Source organism: Meles meles, chromosome 6 (assembly GCF_922984935.1).
Source record: "Meles meles chromosome 6, mMelMel3.1 paternal haplotype, whole genome shotgun sequence".
NCBI classification, from domain to species: domain Eukaryota; kingdom Metazoa; phylum Chordata; class Mammalia; order Carnivora; family Mustelidae; genus Meles; species Meles meles.
Window position 1 is genome coordinate 66,019,430 of NC_060071.1, and position 21,681 is coordinate 66,041,110.

At 39.7% G+C, this 21,681-nt stretch overlaps 2 protein-coding genes across 4 annotated transcripts; one reads left to right on the forward strand and one right to left on the reverse strand.

Annotated features, from left to right (window-relative positions):
* On the reverse strand, positions 1 to 6,957 carry LRRC57 (leucine rich repeat containing 57). Its single transcript, XM_046007616.1, has 6 exons — positions 6,866 to 6,957; positions 6,511 to 6,616; positions 6,266 to 6,404; positions 5,445 to 5,713; positions 1,539 to 1,724; positions 1 to 1,137 (listed from the first exon to the last, which is right to left on the reverse strand). Exons 2-6 carry the CDS (start codon positions 6,592 to 6,594, stop codon positions 1,096 to 1,098), a joined length of 720 nt encoding a protein of 239 aa, XP_045863572.1. The 5' UTR covers positions 6,595 to 6,616; positions 6,866 to 6,957; the 3' UTR covers positions 1 to 1,095.
* Positions 6,958 to 6,996: 39 nt separating this feature from the next.
* HAUS2 (HAUS augmin like complex subunit 2) lies at positions 6,997 to 20,593 on the forward strand. 3 transcript variants are annotated; one of them, XM_046007618.1, is made up of 6 exons: positions 6,997 to 7,132; positions 12,993 to 13,085; positions 13,444 to 13,513; positions 14,791 to 14,923; positions 16,138 to 16,246; positions 18,642 to 20,593. In XM_046007618.1, the coding sequence occupies exons 1-6, from the start codon at positions 7,040 to 7,042 to the stop codon at positions 18,849 to 18,851; spliced, it is 708 nt and encodes a 235-aa protein (XP_045863574.1). In that variant the 5' UTR covers positions 6,997 to 7,039; the 3' UTR covers positions 18,852 to 20,593. The 3 variants fall into 3 exon arrangements, with proteins under 3 accessions (XP_045863574.1, XP_045863575.1, XP_045863576.1); XM_046007619.1 differs by having other exon boundaries at positions 7,099 to 7,196; XM_046007620.1 differs by lacking the exons at positions 6,997 to 7,132; positions 14,791 to 14,923 and having other exon boundaries at positions 13,018 to 13,085.
* The last annotated feature ends 1,088 nt before the right edge of the window (positions 20,594 to 21,681 follow it).

A 21,681-nucleotide genomic window follows, 5' to 3' on the forward strand; every position in this document is an offset into this window, starting at 1 on the left:
TTTTAGTTTCTCTTAATGAGCATGGTTCCAGTACTGCAAGATGTTTATCAGTCACATGAAGGCATTTCAGTACTCCTGCACTTTAACAAGAACATGAAACATTTCTTTCTAATCAGTTTACTTTCAAAGGGCCACATACAAGTTAAAGTTCTGCCTTCTTCCTTTGAAGGATTAACCCTTTTTCCAGCTGAAGTTCATTAAAAATTCTTTATTTAGCGTATTCTTGCATCCAGAGAATAAACTTTATAAACATAGGTTATTTTAAAATATTGTAGCAGTTTTGATAGGTAATTTGATTAGAATTATAAATACAAAAAGGGAAAAGGATTATCAGAAATAAGACATTATTTCTAACAAAGCTTCAGGAAAATCTTGATTATGACAACCCTTTGTATCTTACAAGTTTTGCATATATGATTTTAGCTCTTCAGAGCCCCCTACCAATAAGGCACATGCAATAGTAAAAAATTTGCTACTGCCGCCTTGGGGAACATCTCTTAGTGTTGTGTTGGTGCTTTCTCTGACACAGTACACCTTCAATCAAGACAGTGACATATTTATGTACATTCTAACTTCCAAGTATAAACACTGCAATTGAACTGATGGACTGAAATAAAATCATAAGCCCTTAGATTAATGATGGTAGCCTCTCACAAATTATTTAAATTTCATAAAGATATGAAATGTTAACACAGGTGGAATGGCAACTGACTTTATGAAAGTGCTCATACACTGAAACTAACATGAAATTTCAAGCTGTGATATGGAGTGGTTCTGTTACCAAGCAGCATCCTTCATTGTGTAAATAGTAATGAGCTGCTGATTTTCTTAAAGCCAGACTAATGATGGTTTTGATGATCAACACTGTCCTTTATCCTATTCATGACTCAAAATGGAGGACTCTCACTGTCCCTTGATTTTTTAGCTTGCTTAAGACGAGCCCTGGAAAGGAAAAAGATCACTGAAATATTATCTGCAGGAGCATTATCTCCATACTGCAGATAATCCTTGACAACAACAGGAGCCTCTGATTCAGCCAGATTGCAAGAGATTCCATGTCAGTGTCCTGTAAGTTTCCCGAGCTCCTGGAGAACATCATGCAAATTTCTTCTTAGTGGCCGTGAACCTCTCCATGTACTAAAAAATCACAAAAGAAGAATGGTATTTTGGTATATGAAAATATTAGCCTTTTTTAAAAATTAGGATTTTTTAATTTTTCATTTAGGATTTTATTGGCTATGGTCTTTTTCATTTCCTACAAAATCAATCTATACTAAATGCAGATTTAAAGCACACAGCTTATATTTTAAGAGGACACCCATCAAAAGACAAAAATGCTTTATAATAAGCTACTTGGAAGAAAAATTATCTTGGCACAATACCATTTGGCTAATTTTTAGAATCCACCTCCAAAATGGGGAACAAACACTGCTGACATAAACAGGATTATGCATATGCATACATCCTGTAGCTATAAACATTCATGTAGTGTCACCATTGTCATCTCTGGAACAGTGATGAAATACACTAATACATACCTTATCATATCCTTCCAGTTCTCGAAGTTTCTTTATTTCAAAAAGGTTGCCTTCCACAGCAAGCAGACAGATCTGGGAATCACTGAGAATGCTCTGTGGAAGCATGCTGAGCTCAAGACAGTTCTCTTCCAGGCGAAGAACTTTAAGGCGAGGACAGCAAGAGATCTTTACTGAGATCTGTGATATCTATTGAATAACAAAAGAATCATAAGAAAAAGCAAAAGCACTACTATATACATATATTTTTTTACTAAATTAAAACAAAAACTTGACCATTTGTCCTAGTTCTTTTACCACCTCCATTTTCTCACCACCTACTCATTCCCAAAGCCTGTGCTATCTGGCTTCTGTTACTCCTCCTCCACTTTTTGGAAAAAAGATGCTGTTTGAAGGTACCAGTGGCTTTTTAGAAACAAAAATGTTCTAATAAAAGTACTGTTGATTACAGAAAATTTGAGAGTCAAATAAGTTTAAAGAAAAGTTACCATAAACGTTTTGGTGCATTTACATTTACTGCCAATCTTTTATGTGTACATGGATGCGGTGCTGCTATACGCCAAAGTCAAGGATTCACTGTCCTCACTCCCTATTGGATTTGATTACCATCTACCACTTCTTTGAAACTCCTTCTTGTACCTAAATAACGGACTTGTCTTTTGAATTATTCCTGATTTTTGGCTCCCCCACCCCTTGTTCCTATGGACATTTTTTTTTTTAAGATTTATTTATTTGAGAGAGAGAGGGATCACAAGTAGGCAGAGAGAGGGGGAAACAGGCTCCCCACTGAGCAGAGAGCCCGATGAGGGGCTCGATCCCAGGACCCCCTGAGATCATGACCTGAGCCGAAGGCAGAGGCTCAACCCACTGAGCCACCCAGGTGCTCCCCATGGACGTTTTCAAGAAGCAGTGTAATACTTAATATTGGATCTTTTTCCTAAACTTCCTCCTTAAAAGCTCATCCTCTTTTTTTTTTTTTTTAAAGATTTTATTTATTTATTTGACAGAGAGAGAGATCACAAGTAGGCAGAGAGGCAGGCAGAGAGAGAGGAGGAAGCAGGCTCCGCGCGGAGCAGAGAGCCCGATGCGGGGCTCGATCCCAGGACCCTGAGATCATGACCCGAGCCGAAGGCAGCGGCTTAATCCACTGAGCCACCCAGGCGCCCCAAAAGCTCATCCTCTCTTAAAGCTATCACTTCTGTTAATACCTGAAAATCTTGGGGCGCCTGGGTGGCTCAGTGGATTAGGCTGCTGCCTTCGGCTCAGGTCGTGATCTCAGGGTCCTGAGATCGAGCCCCGTCGGGCTCTCTGCTCCGCAGGGAGCCTGCTTCCTCCTCTCTTTCTGCCTGCCTCTCTGCCTACTTGTGATCTCTCTCTCTGGCAAATAAATAAAACAAAATCTTTTAAAAAAAATACCTGAAAATCTTTATCTACATTCGTATTTGCTCAGGTCTATTTTTCTCCTGTGTGTCTAATTTTGAGTAAAACATTTCAGTTGGGATGAGTCACCATAATAATCAACTCAGTTTATCCATTTATCCACTCAGTGGCACCACTCTTCTTTTAGGTCCTTGAACAATTAATCTTTGATTCATTCACCTCTTTTGCCCTTTAAATTCTCCAAGTCATCACATTATATTTACTCTGCCTGGTATTTTAGACCATCACCTGGGAACTTGTTACAAATATAAATTCTCAGGGGCGCCTGGGTGGCTCAGTCAATTCAGCATCCAACTTTTGATTCTGGCTCAAGTCATGATCTTAGGGTTGATATGGAGCCCCATGTTGGACTCCACATTCATCTGGGAGTCTTCTTGAGATTCTCTCCTCTGCCCCTCCCCCTTGCTTGTGTGTGCACATGCACGTGTGTTCTCTTAAAAAAAAAAAAATCTTAATTTTTTTTAAAGATTTTGTCAGAGAGAGTACACATGTGCACAGGAAAAGGGTCAGGCTGAGGGAGAAGCAGGCTCCCTGCTGAGCAAAGAGCCTAATTTGGGACTCAATCCCAGGACCCGGGGATCATAACCTGAGCCAAAGGCAGATGCTTAACAGACTGAGCCACCCAAGATTCCCAATAAAAATCTTTTAAAAAAATGTAAATTTTCAGGGGCACCTGGGTGGCTCAGTGGGTTAAGCCTCTGCCTTCAGCTCGGGTCATGATTCCAGGGTCCTGGGATCAAGCCCCACATCGGGCTCTCTGCTCCGTGGGGAGCCTGCTTCCTCCTCTCACTCTGCCTGCCTCTCTGCCTACTTGTGAGCTCTGTCTGTCAAATAAATAAATAAAATCTTTAAAAAAAAATGTAAATTCTCAGACCCCATTCCAGACCTACTGAATCACAAATGTGGAGGGTGGGGACCCAGTGATGTCTTCACAAGCTCTTCTGGTTAATGTGGTGCATACTAAAATCAGAACCAGTGATAACAGGGCAGCAGCGTAGGTGAATGGGATGACTGAGCAATTAGTACTTCTTAAGGTTTTCTGTAAGTTTTTTTTTTCAAATAATCACAATTTTTTCCCCAAAAAGTTCAACATACAAGAATATCCACTTTTGGGCGTGCCTGGGTGGCTCAGTCAGGCATCTGCCTTTGGGTCAGGTCATGATCCTGGTATCCTGGGATTGAGCCCCGCTTCTCTCTCTGCCTCTGCTTCCATCTCTCTCTCTGTCTGTCTCTCATGAGTAAATAAATAAATATTAAAAAAAAAGAATATCCACTTTCACAGAAAAGGTGAGGCAATCTCAAAGACAGACTAAATTTTATCACAGTATAAGATTACTACAATCTAGAACGGTTTTATACAATAAAACCTGGCAGTGATTGAAATGCTTATCTTTGTCGTTCAATCTGGTTGCCACATACCGCTTTTGAGCACTTGAAATATAGCTAGTGGCAATAAAGGAACTAATTTTTAAATCTAATTTTAAAAATTTTTTACTTTTTTATAAACATATAATGTATTTTTAGCCCCAGGGGTACAGGTCTGTGACTCGCCAAGTTTACACACTTCACAACACTCACCATAGCACATTTAAATCTAAATTTTAACACCCATGTGTGGTTTTTGTATTGGACTATGCAAATCTAGAATTGTATGCAGTGAAAAAGACCACTTAGTCTCACTATGTTGAATGCTTCATCATTTAAGCCTTACGTCTTGACCAAGGATTATTTCTCCAGTCAGATACTTATGAACCAAAGAGCTTCCAAAGTAATGGAAATCAATTTCAAATATTTCAATTAAAGCTATCCAACAATGAAATGGGCCAGAAAGCCTGTCAGTTATAAATTTTCAGTAAAAGCAGGACACGCTTGAGAAAGAGGTCAATAAAGGGACAATGAATTATCTGTCTTGTCCAACTCCAAGAACTTATGAGTTAAAGCCTCTTTTCCAGGGGCGCCTGGGTGACTCAGTGGGTTAAGCCTCTGCCTTCGGCTCGGGTCGGTCCTGGGATCGAGCCCCGCATCGGTCTCTCTGCTCAGCAGGGAGCCTGTCTCCCCTCCTCTCTCTCTGCCTGCCTCTCTGCCTACTTGGGATCTCTGTCAAATAAATAAAATCTTAAAAAAAAAAAAAAACCAAAAACCCTTTTCCACTCTACCTGACATAGCTCCCTGCAAGATGATTAGAGGCATATTTGAAGAGGCTCTGAATTCTTCAAGATTTGTGAGACAGTTTAACTTTTGAAATTATCCTACCTCATTACCCATCCCACTCTCCTAAAAATACCTACGCAACACACACAGTGTCTCAACTAATTCTATAGCACTTTGAGCTTTGAAATAGTCCAGCCCATAGACTATACTACTCATCTAGCCTCTGATACCCAGCTCCATGACTACAGTTTAGAGAAGAACGGATTACAGAAGACTGTAAACCCACATGATGTAAGAAAAAACCCTTAAGCTCTAGACCTGGTTCTGGTTGAGATTGAGTTCGATGACCTGCAGCTCCCCCACTATGTCAGGTATGCTCCGAATCTGATTCTTGGAGAGATCCACCACATCCAAGTGCCGGAGGCTACAGAGTTGTGGTGGTAGTGCTCGAAGCTGGTTCCCAGAGAGACTCAGGGTCTTGAGGGCTGCCAGTTGCCCAAAGGTAGATGGTAGCTCTCTCAAGTGGTTGTTGTTCAGGCTTAGCATCTCTAATTTTTTCAGATTGCATAACTCCTCAGGAAGAACAGCTGGCAAAGAAAAATAATTAAAAGCCTGAATGATACAGCTGAGACACACTTTAGACAAAGTCTAGAAAAACTACATGGCCACCTTATATGCCTCCTATCAATACACATAAAATTCCAACATTTTGTGCCATTTTTAAGTATTGCATTTTACCAACATAGTCTTCAGAAAGTGAGGGTGCCATCAAAATACAGGAAAGCATTTATGTGTATATTGGGCTCCTTTTATAAAAGGACCTCTGCAGAATCCGACAGCAATTTTGTGGGATTTGTTAGGCTCCCCCTTCCCACTCCATCCCCTTTTTTAAATTTGCAAAATTAGCTCTGTTTACATTACATCCCAAAGATGGTCTTCCCTTTCAAGTCCAAATTAAGCCAGTACCAATCATTACACACCAGAGGAGGCGTGTAGATGTAATTACGAGATAGCTTCAAGCACTCTGTGTCTTGAGCTCTCAGAGCGGTTTCATAACAACAAAAATCAGCTTGTAAGAGAAAACCACCCTTCTTAACAGCTGATCACTAGCAAAAGCTTCCCAGGCGCAAAAGCCGTACTCAGTTTGTTGTTGTTCAAGGAGAGGCTCTTCAGTACAGTGAACTTCCCTATAATGATAGGCGGTAGGCTCTCGATCTTGTTGTTGGACAAGTCGATGGTCCTTAGATTGCTGGTCAGCTTCTGCAGCTCTGAGGGGAACTGGAGAAAGGGGTTCACAGCGCGAAGAATCCCTCACCGATTAACTTCACCACCCCCGCAGTCCCTCTCCCTTTAATTTCCCTGGTCCGTCCCCTCCCAGTCTCACCTCGGTGAGCCCACGGTCCTTAAGCTGAAAGACACCAGTTTTCTGCGCGGTTTCCACATGAGCGCGGAGGGCACTGTTTCCCATCCTAGGACCGCGGCTCACGTCCCTGCAGGAAGGAAGCGCAGCTGTCACCGCTCAGTCCAGGCACCCAGCCACCCCATCCGCCTCTCGGCTGGGTCTCTTGGCCAAGCTGTCACCTCCTGCCGACTCCTACATCTTGGGAACCAACTAAAAGTGGCAAGGAAGAAAGGGAAGAACAGCCCGACCACCACGCCCAACAAGTTTTACAGCTGTTCTGAGGCCTGACGCCGCTAGAGCCTACGAATGATCAGGGAGCGCGGAACTCGTCTCCTACCCCTCAGCTCACAGCCGGCTCAGCAAGGGAAGACCCGCGGCCCGCGCTCGCCGGGGATGAGCTCCCCGGGCTTCCACCCGGGCGGAAACGCCCAGTGACGTCATCGATCCGCGCCGCGCGGTCGCCGAGCGTTCCACTCACTCATCGCGCGAGCCGGGGAGGTGGGTCCCAGCCATGGCTGCTGCGAACCCTTGGGATCCCGCGTCCGCGCCGAGTGCTGCTGGGCTACTGCTGGGCCATTTAGTTGCTTCGGGGGTGGTCACTCAGGTGTGTGGACGGCGATGGCGTCATTAAGGGAGTGCCGGCGGTGGCGACAGAAGATGGCTGTGAGGTGGTGGTGCTGGGCGGCGGGCCTGTGTGTGAGGGTGCTGGGTGGGGGTAATGGTGGAGTAGAGACCAGTGGAGGCCCTTCCAGGCAACAGTAGTGACGGTTCTGTAGTGGTTGTGCGAAAGCGGGGCCCCGAACAGAGGATGTTTCAAGTGTCTGCGGGCGAGTTATCCTCGGTCAGTTCGTGAGGGATAATAAAGATCAGTCTTCTGCCTTTTCTCACCCAGTGATAGCGCCTCTGTATAGTAATGGGTGCCGGGGTTGGGAAGTACGATTAAGTGTTAAACGCTCCCAAACGCTTGTTTGAGGTATTGAAGCATATTTGGGGCGGTAGATGCTGGGTACAGGAGAGCTTCAGGGAAAGCACACAACTTTAAAGGCAAAAAAAAAAAAAACAAGGAAAGAAATTTTTTAAAAATGTTGAGAAGTACCGGGAAGACCTTGGAAGGTGAATGCAGTAGGGGAGTAATTATCAGAGAAGAGGCACATTAGTCCCAGCTTTTTAGTTGTAGTTTTAGGCTCCACAAGAAGAACATGTTAATATGCAAAAGTTAAAGGAGTCAATAGAGGGAGAAATGAAAGATACGCGGGAATAATGGAATCCAAGTGGCAGAAGTGACAAAGGAATGGGGAAAGTGAGATTGAGGGAAAGAAATTGAGATAACGAGCAAGTTGAGGGTTTTCACTAGAAAGGAAAGGGAAAAGTAGAAAGGTAAAATCATCCGCAGAGATTAGCTCTATGAACATGATGGAAGATATTTAGAAGAGTCATTAGAGAATTGTACCTTACTCTGTTTTTTAAAAGATAGATAGATTGATTAAAGAGAGAAAGAGGGTGGGGAGGGGGCAGAGGGAAAGAGTCTCAAGCCGACTCCTGTCAGGTGAGCAGGAGGTTGGGGCTGCATACCACGACCTGATCCGAAATCAAGAGTGGGAGGCTTAACGGACGCAGCCACTCAAGCACCCCTATTTTACACTAATTTTTAAGATGAAGAATGTAAAGGGGCGCCTGGATGGCTCCGTTGGTTAAGCCTTAGACTCTTGACTCTTGATTTTGGCCGAGGGCGTGGGGATGGAGCCCCGTGTGGGGCTCCGCACTCAGCAGGAAGTCTACTTCATGATTCTCTCCTTCTGGCCCTCCTCGCTTGCGCATGCGCGTTCTCTCTCTCTCGCTTAAAGGTTTCTTTGTTTTGTTTTAATGAAGAAACTAAGGCGTTAGGAGAGCAAGAAATTTACCAAGGTCACTCAACCAGTGAAACAGATCGCAGTGCTCTCCCTTTTCTGACACATTGTATCATCTTTGGGATGAACTGTGATAGGTGATACTATGACACTATCTTGAAACAGTTTAAACTTCTGATGAAGAATTCCTGTAGATTAACGGAGGTTCTAGTAACCAGATCTTAAGGATTGGGGGTGGGAGGGGGTACAAATGAATGCATTGGAAAATAGGCAGAACATAACGACGGAACTCCACCAGTTCTCACCTTCTCTTACATCCTGTTTTCTTCCTACCAAATCTCCTGGTAGTCTCACATTGTTTAGTTCTGTAACAAAGTAATTTGGTAAACATACTGTAAGACATTTGGGACTTACCCTCTAGAGTGTATTGGTAGAAGAAATAAACACATAAGAGAATTTTGACATTGATAAATCAGGTATTTGTTGGGGTAGAAGTTGTTGTGAAGAGCATTGTCTAGTGTCCTTTAAGTAGCACTAATTGGACTGTACCTGTTTTGCCTACAGGTAAAAATCTCTTTAAGACCATCTTACAATCTTACTACACAACTAGCCCCAATGAGGAAACCTTAGAGATTTGTAGTATGATTTTACTTTAAGCAAACTTTACATATGAAGACCTATTTTTATTAGGAGGATTTAGCATTGGTTCTTTCAAAATGATGCTATATGATCTCTTTAGCCTATCCCTTAAGTGCACATCATCCCTGTGCTTTAAAAAAATCAAGTGATGCTTGAAATTGTGATATGATGCAACTCTTCCAGAAAACATAACTTGTTTGCGTTTTGTTTTATCTATCCATTGGGGAATGATTTAGTGAAAGAAAGTATAGCTAACTCTTGTGGGATAAATGGGGTATTTGTTTTCGTTTATGCCCTAGGACTACTTTAGTGGCATTACATCCTAGCTATTTTTCTGGCAAGCTTTAGTGAGTTATGGTAGGTAGATCGAATACATACACATACACTATATAGAGATATATGTAGACATTATTTATATGTATGTTTATACATTTATATATATAAATTTTCTATATAAATTCTGTATAAATATATACATTTTTATATATATTATTTTCTCAGTGTGTCCTGCCCACCTCTATATCCCCTCCCCCACTTTAAGGCCTCTGCTTTTAATTTCTCTGCTATACTGCCTCCCTTTTAATGTCCTTTAGCTAGAATTCAGTATGAAGTAGAAAGGACAAAAAAGAAGAAAGGATGCCCCGAAACACAAGTTTTTACATATATATACTTTGTACTCAGTGTTATCAGGATTTTTATATTATACATAAAAGTCTTGGATTTCATCTTCTTGTGCCTAGCAACAGAATGAACAGAAATGCCTTAAACAGACTCCCTTTTTCAGGATCCTTTCATTTTTGGTCTCCCTTTACCCTACCATGTAAAGTGTATAATATATATTGGCAGTAAAAACTTTTCTGTAGTCCCCAATCCTTGCTTTTTTTCCCCCTTTTTTAAAGATACAATGTTAAGTCACAATCCTCAAATGTTAGAATTTCTGTTTTATTAGATAAATTTGGCTACTCTTTCTTTCCTCTCTCCTTTTGGCTCTCCCTTGAACATTCTCACTTTTCCATTGGTTTCTCTTATATGTTCTTGGCTAAGCTCCATTACTCTGCTGTTGAACCTAACAGTTTACTCGTTTGCATGTGTTCAGTTAAGATTAGCACATACGCAGGGAGGGATGAAGAGATACCAGACTACGAGTAAGTTACAATGAGGAATGGGAGATGTTTTACTTTTCATTGATCTTCTACCTAAGAGCAGAGAGAAGAGTAAAAGAGTTATGCTGATATGATGATAATTCAGTAGATTAGATTCATCCTCATTTCAGCCATGATACATATTTATAGAATGAAGTTAAACTCATGCTTTGCTCTCCCAAACCTCGGTTTTGCCATCAGTAAAATAACTTGTGTTATCTTCGTCATTGAATGGCATATCTATCTGTCCAGTAACTAGGTATCCTCAGAGTCAGTATTGACTTGACTTTATCCCTGGTACCCCATATCAGCCAGGATTTGCCCTTTTTAAAATAGATTTTATTATTTATTTGAGAGAGAGACAGAGTGGGAGAGAGAGAGAGCATGAGCAGGGTGAGGAGCAGAGGAAGAAGCCAACTCCCCGTTGAGCAGGGAGCCTGATGGGAGGTTCAGTCCAATGTAGGGCTGGATCTCAAGGTAGATGCTTAATTGACTGAGCCACCCAGGTGCCCCAGTGGTGGGTTTTTTGGTGGTGAAATACTCAAAACTTACCATGTTAATCATTCTTAAAGTGTACAATTCAGTGACATGAAGTACAGTCACAATGTTGTGCAACTATTTTCAAAACTTCTTTTTATCAACCCCAGTGAAAGCCCCATATTCATTAGTCACTCCCCATTCCTTACTGCCCCCGCCAGCCTCATTAGTTTTATTTCATACCATCCCCATTTAAATTTCTAAGATATATATTATATATCATCATGTTACTTTTTCACCACGAAGCCTTGAAATAATCTAATTTCCTGCATTATAATTGCTTGTCATAGCCATCAAGATCTTCCACAATTATGTAGGAAACTACATTTTCAGATTCTTCTTCCCCTTCTTTTCACATGTATGTTAGTACTAGAAAGCTTTTCCTTCCCATCCATCCTTCAGTCTTCTACAGCCTAACTCAATGCCTATAAAATCGGTTGTCATTGGTCAGCAAATTTTTGCTATTAAGGACCAGAGGGTAAGTATCTGAGGCTTTTAGGTCAATATGGTTGTATTTTGTCTATTGTAGTGTGAAAGAAGCCAGAGATAATAAGTAAATGAATGGGTGCAGTTGAGTTTATTCTGGATCCTGAAATTTCAATTTCATGTTGGATGTGTGTCACAAAATACTGTTTTTATTTTTTTCTCCCAGCTTTAAAAAATTAAAAAACCATTCTTAGCTTATGGGCTGTACAAAAATAGGCAGTGGGCTGCATTTAGTTCATAGACTATCCTTTCCCACCCTTTTCCCTATAAGATCTCTGAAGATCTCTAAATGTGCTAATCTTGAAAAGAAGAAGAGGATACAGAAACTCATGGATGAAGCCAGGGGATGAACAATATTCTTATTCTGAAGTAACCTGCAATTTAAGGAGGCAATATATGCAAGCAATAATGCATAGAATTAAAGGATAAAAGGAGGGAATAAGCTTTTTAGAAGAATAATTCCACCTGGACAAAACATTCCTTTAAGAGAGTATGTGAAAAGAGTATGAATGAATTGTAGCCAATAGAGGTCATTTAATGAATCAGATAAATGATTCCATGGTGGGAAAGTATTTGGCTTTAGCCCCAGGAAGGTCAGAGGCTAGGTTTTGTTGATTTGTGTGGAAGTAATTCTCCATCAACCTCAAGCTCATCCTTCTTAACCTTATCAGCTGTTACTAATGCAGTTGTATTGTGCATAGTCTTTGAGGAAATAGGACAAAGTGATTTGAGTCTTGTTTGTTTTTCTTATTTTTTAAATATTTGGCCAAAAGATTTGTGATAGTGAATATTTAGTGCCTTTTTTTTTAAAGAACATAATTCTTTTTTTCTTTTACTTTTTTTTTTTTTTTTAAGATTTATTTAGGGGCACCTGGTGGCTCATTCAGTTAAGCATCTGCCTTCAGCTGGGGTCATGATCCCAGCGTCCTGAGATCAAGCCCCCTGTTGGGCTCCATGCTCTCTCTCAAATAAATAAATAAAATCTTTTTTTAAAGTATATTTATTTATTTATTTGAGAATGAGAGAGCAGGCACAGACTGAGGTGCAGAGAGGAGGGAGAGGAAGAGGGAAAGAATCCCAGGCAGACTGCACACTAAGCACAGAACATAATGTGGGGCTCAGTCTTAGAACCCCAAGATCACTACCTGAGGCAAAACCTAGAGTCTGCCTGACGCTTAACCCACTTAGCTACTTGGGTGCCCAGATAGTGAGTATTTTAAAAACAGGAATATACATTGCTACTGTTACTCTCTGTACTTCATTTTTCAAGGGCAGTGTCGGACATAATAAATCCTCATGTTTGGGGCACCTGGGTGGCTCAGTCCTTAAATTTCTGCCTTCGGCTCAGGTCCTAAACCCAGGGTCGTGGGATCGAGCCCCGTGTTGGACTCCCTGCTCTGCAGGAAGCCTCCTTCTCCTTCTCCACTCTCCCTGTTTATATTCCCTTTCTCGCCGTCTCTCTCTGTCAAATAAATAAGATCTTTAAAAGTAAGTAAGTAGGGGCGCCTGGGTGGCTCAGTGGTTTAAGCCTCTGCCTTCGGCTCAGGTCATGATCTCAGGGTCCTGGGATCGAGCCCCGCATCGGGCTCTCTGCTCAGTGAGAAGCCTGTTTCTCCCTCTCTCTCTGCCTGCCTCTCTGCCTATTTGTGACCTCTCTCTCTGTCAACTAAATAAATAAAATATTAAAAAAAAAAAGTAAGTAAGTAGGTAAATAAATAAATAAATCCTCATGTTTTAAGCCTGTGGGGGTGCTATTCCAATGCTCACAGAAACTTTGTGACACACTGCTACTTCTCTGTTCATTTACCAATAGGAGATGTTAAATATATCCAAGAAATCAGCTTCCTACTTTGCAAACTTCTCCAGACTACAGCAGATCACAGATATTCAAGCTGAAATCTACCAGGTATATTGTATTGGACTTTGTACTTTCTGTTTCTAGTACAGGAAAAAAAAATTAATTGATTCCAGCAGTAGTTCTCTTACACTTGGAACATTGTCTAGCACATAACTGGGTAAGTGTTTACTTATTTGTAGTAATAGTCATAGTAGTAGTTAGTAGTAGTAGCAGTAGCGGCCAGCAGCAGTATGGCCTCAACACCAAAATGAAAATCTTCAGTAAATTCCCTGGGCTCATAACAAATCCTTCTCTCCCTGTCCCCCCACCCATATTCATGGGTTAAAGACTATGCCTTTTTTACTAAAGTTTAAGCCTTCAGGCAACATTCTACATGAGCTAAATATTATTTTTCTTCTCAATGTAGAAAAACTTGGAAATTGAACTTTTAAGACTAGAAAAAGATACAGCAGATGTTGTTCATCCTTCCTTTTTGGGTAAGTAATTTGATGAAATGGGTAATCATTGAAATTTCAGCTTTTTCTTGAATTACCTTAGATAAGCACCAGGCAATAAAATTACAATATACCATAATTTGTTTAGGTATTGGCCCAAAGCTAATAAAATCTTATATTCTGTGCTCAAATAGAAGTTCTGTTGGTTGTAGTGCAAATAGCATTCAAAGTGACCCAGGTCAGAGTTCTTCAAATTCAGGAAAGCTTGAAAGACAAAGAAAGGCTGAAGAACTTTCCAGATTACAGGAAACTAGAGGGACTCAACAGCCAAAGTACAATGTGGTCATGGATTGAATGCTTGATTATGAATTCATTTTACTCTAAGGGACATTATTGAGTTACTTGGTGATATGTCAATATGAACTGTATTAAATACTGGTAGTATTGTACCAATGTTAAATTTTCTGAATTTGATACTTGTAGTTACATAAGATTGTGTTCCTATTTGGGGAAATACATGCTGAAGTTTTAGAGGTAAAAGTTCATGATATTGACAACTTACTCAAATGGGTCAGCAAAAATACATGTATTGAGTATGTGGAGAAAGAAAGATGTAGGTAAATGTTAACAGTTGGTGGGTCTAGGTGAAATATATGTGGGAGTTCAATAAAACTTTTCTTTACGTTTGAAATTTTTCAAAATAAAAATTTAAAAGAATCAATTGGCAGCATTAATTGAGTTCTGGTCAAAATATTGAAATAATCAGAAATAGCTTGAAGACATGTTCATTTTTTAATTTCATGTAGAATGTTAGAGGCAGAGATGAGAATAGATTTTATGTGAAGAATATGGCTCTGGCTATAAAAACCTGAATTAGGTGTAGAGTTGAATAATGTAGACAAAGAATTTAGCACTGAATTTGGTTGTCAGCAAGCAAAATAAGAGAAAATCATTGCGGGGTGCCTTGGTGCTTCAGTGGGTTAAGCCTCTGCCAGGTCATGATCTTAGGGTCCTAGGATTGAGTCCTGCATCCTATCTGCTCTGGAAGGGAGCCTGCTTCCTTCTCTCTCTCTCTCTCTCTCTCTGCCTGCCTCTCTGCCTACTTGTGATCTCTGTCAAATAAATAAACAAAATCTTAAAAAAAAAAAATCATTGAAAGTAAACTGGTTTTGATATTAAAGATAGCACAGAGGAGATACTTAGGGGGGAAATGGATTAATTTTTGATGTTGGTAGTATCAAACCAAAGCAAAAAAAATTATTAGTGATTTTAAAACTTGTCATATTGCTACCTGTAATTATGGTTTCTGGTTTGTATAGCTCAGAAGTGTCATACTCTGCAAAGCATGAATAATCATTTGGAAGCGGTGCTAAAAGAGAAGAGGTCCCTCAGGCAAAGATTGTTGAAACCCACGTGCCAGGAAAACTTGCCTATTGAAGCTGTTTATCACAGGTTAAACTAAAGAGTTGAAATTAATGGTTACACATATTTATTTTATTTCTTTTTTGTTTATTAGTTATTTCATAGCATAATTCATTAAACAATATGTAGTGATTATATCTGTTATCATTATTTTTAATGCTGATACATACAATCAGAAAGAAAATCTTCTGCTTTTAAAGAGTTAAGCTGTGAGAGAAAGGCATTCTTTTCGCCCACTGTATTTTGGGAATGATATAATGAATTCAATGAAAGAAATTAGATCAATAACATCTAGTAAGATGGATAAAAATTGTTTTTATCATGTATAGACCATTTTCTATGAAGTAAACTTATTTTTGTGTTAATCGTACCTGTATGTAAAAATTCTCTCTGGGAGTGTAGGCAGGGAGAGATGAAAACCATGTCAGCTAAAAGAAAAAAACAACATGAGTTCTGCTCTCATTTCTGCTATTTGTACGCCTCAAAACCTTGGGCAAATGATTTGTTTTAGCCTCAGTTTCCCAGTCCATAGAGCGGGGATGCTTTCTGTTCTTCTTTTCCTCATACAAGTATCGCAAGTATAATAATAAACAACAGTAGAGAAGCAAATATTTGGGGATCTGATTGCTAACTTTCTCCACCAGTGCCTCATTGGTGACCCTTAGCAAATCAGTACCTCTCTCTTAAATGTCAGATTTGTTATCTTGTAGTAAAAAATAAATGTAAAAATCCCATTCTTGTGGATATATTCAGTTATATATTCAGTTATAGTAAAATACTATTAATGTATATATTATACTATATATATATATATATTAGAAGAACTGAGTAATGATTTTAAAGCATTTTGTAAATGTGAAGATTCAAAGTGGTTTTGGGTGTAGACAGTTTCAGTCAAGTACATTTATCTTTATTATCTTCACCCTTCATGGAGAATGAGTAGATTGAAATGGAATGAGATTTAATCTAGGAAAATTATATGAGAAAATTAATAACATTAAGTTTTGTCTTATATTAGGTTGGGTACCAAATTAGCATTGTCTCTTTTTCTGTATGGATGACGAGTTAATTTCTGCTTAAAGTGAAAATGACATTTTTATCACTGGTATTTCCATGAATGCAGAAAGGATATTATTCACTCACTGGGTTGATTGTAGTTCTCTTATATTATATAAGTCCTGATTGAAAAAAAAAGGAACACAAACTAAAAAAAAAAATAGTTGACTTTTTTCGCTCTCTTTTAGCTGTATGGTACATTTGCTGGAATTGGCAGTAACTTTCATTGAAAGATTAGAAAACCATCTTGAAACAATTAAAAATATCCCTCATTTAGATGAAAATCTAAAGAAAATGGTGAGTATTAACAGTAGCATTTAAGTATCTAAACTGCTTCACATTACATTTGGCTGTCTTTAGTTCTTTTATACTAGAATTTCAAATGTGTGATCGCTTTAACCTTCTTTTTTCTTTTTTTTCTTTTTTTTTTTTGAGAGGGAGAAGGAGGGAGGGAGGGAATCTTAAGCAGGCTCCACACCCAGTGCAGAGCCTGATGGCAGGATTTGATTTCACAAACCTGTGATCCTGACCTGTGCCAAAATCAAGAGTTGGACACTTACCCAACTGAGCCACCCAGGCACCCCTTTGTTTAACTTTTTGATGGCTAATATTCTAAATGACTTATTTTTTAAAATTATAGTGGCTTTTTAGAGCTTTTTTAGAAGTCATTTTATATTGTTTTATTCTAATATTTAATAAATATGTGTTATCTTTATTGTTCAAGGGGTTATGCTATAGGTATCAGGAGAGATAAACAGATATGACAAGTCCCTGCCCTCAAATTCTCAAGGTTTAGTGAGCTCTAAGATACTATCTGTTTTATAATATATGTTTTTTAAAGATTTTATGTATTTATTTGACAGACAGAGATCACAAGTAGGCAGAGAGACAGGAAGAGAGAGAGGAGGAAGCAGGCTCCCGGCTGAGCAGAGAGCCCAATGCGGGGCTCGATCCCAGGACCCTGAGATCATGACCTGAGCCGAAGGCAGAGGCTTTAACCCACTGAGCCACCCAGGCGCCCCTATAATATTATTTTTGTGCAGTGGATATAGTAGAGAATTACAAAGAAGGTGCTATTAAGCAAAGAAAACAAAGGGATTGTTTCTACTTTAGGGAGATAGGGAGTAGAATGGGGGTAAGAATGCTTCAGTAAAGTTTTTATTTTATTTTATTTTTTAAAAGATTTTATTTATTTATTAGAGAGAGAACACAAGCAAGAGGGAGAGGGAGAAGCAGACTCCCCACTGAGCAGGGAGCCCAGTCTGGGGCTCGATCCCAGAACCCTGGGATCATGACCTGAGCTGAAGGCATATTCTACCCAGCTGCCCCTTCAGTGAAGTTTTACATAGTAGTTAGTAGTGAGCTGAAGCTTGAAAAATCAGTGAAATTTTTATCAAAAAGAATAGTTTGGTCCAAAGCAGCAATGTGAGTAAAGACCTGAAAATTAACATAGGCAGTTTGGGGGAAGAGTGGTACTCCACTTTGGCTGATCCTTAAAGGTATTGAAAGGGAGATTAAATCATGGTTAGTTTATGGAATGCCTTGAAAACCAGACTAAGAAGTTGAGACTTTTGAATTCTGGGGAACATTCAACAGTTTACATGGTTGTTTGGTTTGGTTTGTTTTTAGAGAAGGGCACAGAGGAATGACTTGATCAGAATTACACTTTAATGGAGAAAATACTGGGTGGAAGAGACTGAGTCACTCAGAGTATGGGCAGAGGGCTGAGCAGCACCTGGAAGCTTGTTAGAAATGCAGAATTGCAGACTTCATTCACCGTAGACATTCAGATTCTGAATCTATATTTTATTAAGTTCCTCAGGTGATTCCTACACCCATTGGAGTTTGATAAACTGTAGGTTAGAGGACTAGGCAAATAAACCAAAGGCAGAGAAACTTGAAGAATAAATACAAGTATTCAGATAAAAGGTTTAAAGCATAGGAAAACAAAAGATTATATAGACTTTGAGATTTGGGATGTCAAATTTCTAGAATGTGTCTACTCTTTGGACAAGAGACATATCCAAAGTAATGAAGTAGCTAGCCTTGGTGACTTGAGGGTGAGTAAGATCAAGAAATCAAAAAAGCTAATAACCTTGTTTTCTCACATGCCTTCCACAGAAAATAAATCTTCAATCATTGTTGAATTGCAATAAAATTGAGTTTGTGATACTGAATGTACACTCAGGTAGAGATACTCAATAGACAAATATGGGACTGAATTTTAGGAAGGGGGTAGGTTTTACAATACAGATTATGGGTCATCTGCTTTGAGGTGATAATTGAAGACAAGAGGTGAATTTATAATTAAAAGCATGTTCTGTAATAAGTGGGGAGGATACAGCTTTTTTTTTTTTTTTAAGGCTTTATTTATTTATTTGACAGAGATCACAAGTAGGCAGAGAGGCAGGCAGAGAGAAGGGAGGGAGAGAAGCAGGCTCCCCGCTGAGCAGAGAGCCGGATGCGGGGCTCAATCCCAGGACCCTGGGATCATGACCGGAGCCGAAGGCAGAGGCTTTAACCCACTGAGCCACCCAGGCGCCCCAGGAGGACACAATTTTAAGAAGCCTTTGTATTAAGGGGATAGAAAAGGTCAGGTGTGAACTTTTAGTATCATAACCATTTATGATATAATGATGTATTGATGACAAATGTAATTTCTCCTCTTTTCCCCTTCTTTCAAACACTACAGAGTATGGCTTTAGCAAAAATGGATATGTTGGTGACTGAGACAGAAGAACTGGCAGAGAATATACTCAAGTGGCGAGAACAACAAAAGGAAGTTTCCTCTTCTATCCCCAAAATACTAGCAGAAGAAAATTATCTTCATAAACATGATGTTGTAATGCCTTCTTTACCTTTTACTTCTAAAGTTCATGTCCAAACTGTTAATGCCAAGTGACTTGTCAACTTTATTTTTGCCTAATTGTATGTATTATGTGACGTCTATTTCTAGCCAGTTGTAATATGGGCATTTATAGTCTCTGCTGCTAACAGTCCTGAAAGAGCCCTCCTTATGTTGAAGCAGTAAGAGTCCAAGTTCATTGAGACCAAATTGAGTTTTCCTTTGTTTTTCATATATTTTCATTAACTTTACAGTAAAACTCTTGAAAATCAAATATAACTATGACAGTTTATTAACATGAGTGCATTAGCCATGTCTCAGCAACTCAATTTATGTCTTCTTTTTAAATGCTTGTTTCTGAATTAGAAGAGTCTTCTTGCAAGTGAAAGTATGTCAGTTTCCCTGTGGGATAGTTACTGAATGTATAGAAAAGAGCAAACATAACAGGCCTAACTGCTATCCCTTGAAAGGCTTGCTTACAAAGTTGGTCCTTGCCTGCCTTCTGGGAATTTAGATTTCACTAGAGTTCCTTCCGCTATCACTGATAAGAGCACTCACTGTGACTGAAGTGTTTGTACAGTATGGTTTGTGCTGAGCACCTTTCCTTCTGGGAGTCTAGAATTTTGGTCCATGGTAGACAGAAGATAGCTATGTGGCTAGCCCATGATAATAACCCTCGGCACTGCATTTCTTTCTTTCTTTCTTTTTTTTTTTTAAGAGTTTATTTATTTATTTGACAGACAGAGATCAGAAGTAGGCAGAGAGGCAGGCAGAGAGAGAGGAAGGGAAGCAGGCTCCCTGCTGAGCAGAGAGCTCGATGGGGGGCTCATTCCCAGGATACTGGGATCATGACCTGAGCAGAAGGCAGAGGCCTTAACCCCCTGAGCCACCCAGGTGCCCTCACCACTGCATTTCTAACGAGCTTTCATGAAAGACATTTCACATGTTACACCTTAGTTGCTGTGGGAATTAAGCATATCCTGTGTGATTCCACCAGCAGAGGACGCTGGAAGCTTGTGCTTGGATTCCTCTGGACTTTGTCCCTTGCACCCTTTCCCTTTGCTGTTTTACTTTGTATGCTTTTGTTGTAATAAGTCATAGATAGTCATGGATACAGTGATATGCTGAGTCCTGTGAATCCTTAAAACATCCGACCTTGCGGGGGTTGGGGGGGTTGTCTTCAAAACCCTGAGACATGAAGAAATTCCTGAGGGTGTTCACTGGCAGCCTTACAGATAGGCAAAGAAGAAAGGTAGAATAAAGAACATAAAAGGCATGTTATAGTAAAACTTTTAGATGTTTACCTTAAAAATGCTCCGATATTTTACCCAAGATTATTGTATACATAAAAGAGAGCAGTACCTTGGGGCACCTGGGTGGCTCAGTCAGTTAAGCTTATGATCTCAGGGTCCTGGGATTGAGCCCTGCATTGGGCTCTATACTCAGTAAGGAGTCTGCTTGAGATTCTCTCTCCCTCTCCTTCTGCCTCTCCTTTTTTGTGCTCTCTTGCACTGTCTCTCTCAAATAAATAAATCTTTCTTTTAGAAAAAGTGTTATATTAATAGTTTCTAAGACTAAGCCTCAGGATGTATTAATTTGTATCAGTACTGTAACTACCTCTGGTTATTTTCAGACTTGGTGTTTTCTTTTGCTTTAAAAAAATGGAAGCATCAGTATTATTATGCTGTTGCATTCTCTGTCACCAGGGTTCACTGATCCTTTTATTCATCACACTCCTTAACACGAGAAGACCTCAACACAGTGAGTAAAGTAGTTATTTGTAAGGAAGCAAGATCATTACCAAAAAACTGCTAGAACAACTAGAGATCATGTTTTGAAGCCTCCTTTGCTGACTTTTGTAAATTGGATATAGAAGAGTGGTCAGAATATTTTGAAATTTACCTAATACTGTCTACTCATTTAAACAGTTTTAGTTGTGTTTCATCAGAAATTTTTTTCAAACCCAGCCTTGGTTTCAAACATCATACTATGTTTTTTCTTCATGTGATTTCCTATATTAGTGTGTGTATGTGTTTATATTTATACATATATCATGCCACAAAAATTGATATCCCTGGTATCTTTTTGTCTAGTTATGTCTTTTATAAAATAAAATGAATAAACCTGTAATTTCTAAATAAAATTTTGTGGCCTTGGTCTGAATCCTATATGATAGATTCTCTGCGTGGTGTCTGCCGTTCAAGTATAGGCATGTAGGCCTATAGGCTGTCTGACTCAAAAGCTTGAGGTAAGTTAAGACAGGTCTGCTTCAGGGCACTGGGGTGGCCTAGTCGGTTGAGCATCTGATTTGTGATTTCATCTCGGGTCATGATCTCACTGTCATGGGGTTGAGCCCTGTGTGGGGCTCCACACTCAGCGGGGAGTCTGCTTCTCTTCCTCTGCCCTTCTCCCAACCCCCTCTCTCAAATAAATCTTTAAAATTAAAAAAAAAAAAGTCTACTTCAGAGAGAAAAGCTAATTTAGTACTACATTAGTGTGAAAAAGTGCTGATCGATTTTTTTTTAAAGTTACTACCCAGCTTTTAAATTTTTTTTTTTTAAGATTTTATTTATTTATTTGACAGAGAGAGATCACAAGTAGATAGAGAGGCAGGCAGAGAGAGAGAGAGGGAAGCAGGCTCCCCGCTGAGCAGAGAGCCCCATGCGACTACCCAGCTTTTAGATGCAGATACTAAAAGCTCTGGAATGTCTAGATGGAGGAGGTCATTGAGAAGATGTGACTATCAGTTGATTTGTGAGCTGGACTCCAGCAGTCAGAAGTTCCTCACCCCTTCCCTATCCTTGAAATTTGGGTTCTACTTTCCCTACTTCCCAAAACTGACCAAAGGATATATGCTTGAGATATGTATAAGTAAGTCCTTGCCGCT

Bases quoted from the DNA above. Each gene is read 5' to 3' on its own strand.
- HAUS2 (XM_046007618.1), top strand. From the start codon at position 7,040: ATGGCTGCTGCGAACCCTTGGGATCCCGCGTCCGCGCCGAGTGCTGCT. The intron at 7,133-12,992 runs GTGTGTGGACGG...ATTTACCAATAG, and splicing joins CTTCGGGGGTGGTCACTCAG to GAGATGTTAAATATATCCAA. The intron at 14,924-16,137 runs GTTAAACTAAAG...GCTCTCTTTTAG, and splicing joins ATTGAAGCTGTTTATCACAG to CTGTATGGTACATTTGCTGG.
- LRRC57 (XM_046007616.1), bottom strand. From the start codon at position 6,594: ATGGGAAACAGTGCCCTCCGCGCTCATGTGGAAACCGCGCAGAAAACT. The intron at 6,405-6,510 runs GTGAGACTGGGA...CCCTTTCTCCAG, and splicing joins AGGACCGTGGGCTCACCGAG to TTCCCCTCAGAGCTGCAGAA. The intron at 5,714-6,265 runs GTACGGCTTTTG...TTTCTTTGCCAG, and splicing joins CTTGAACAACAACAAACTGA to CTGTTCTTCCTGAGGAGTTA.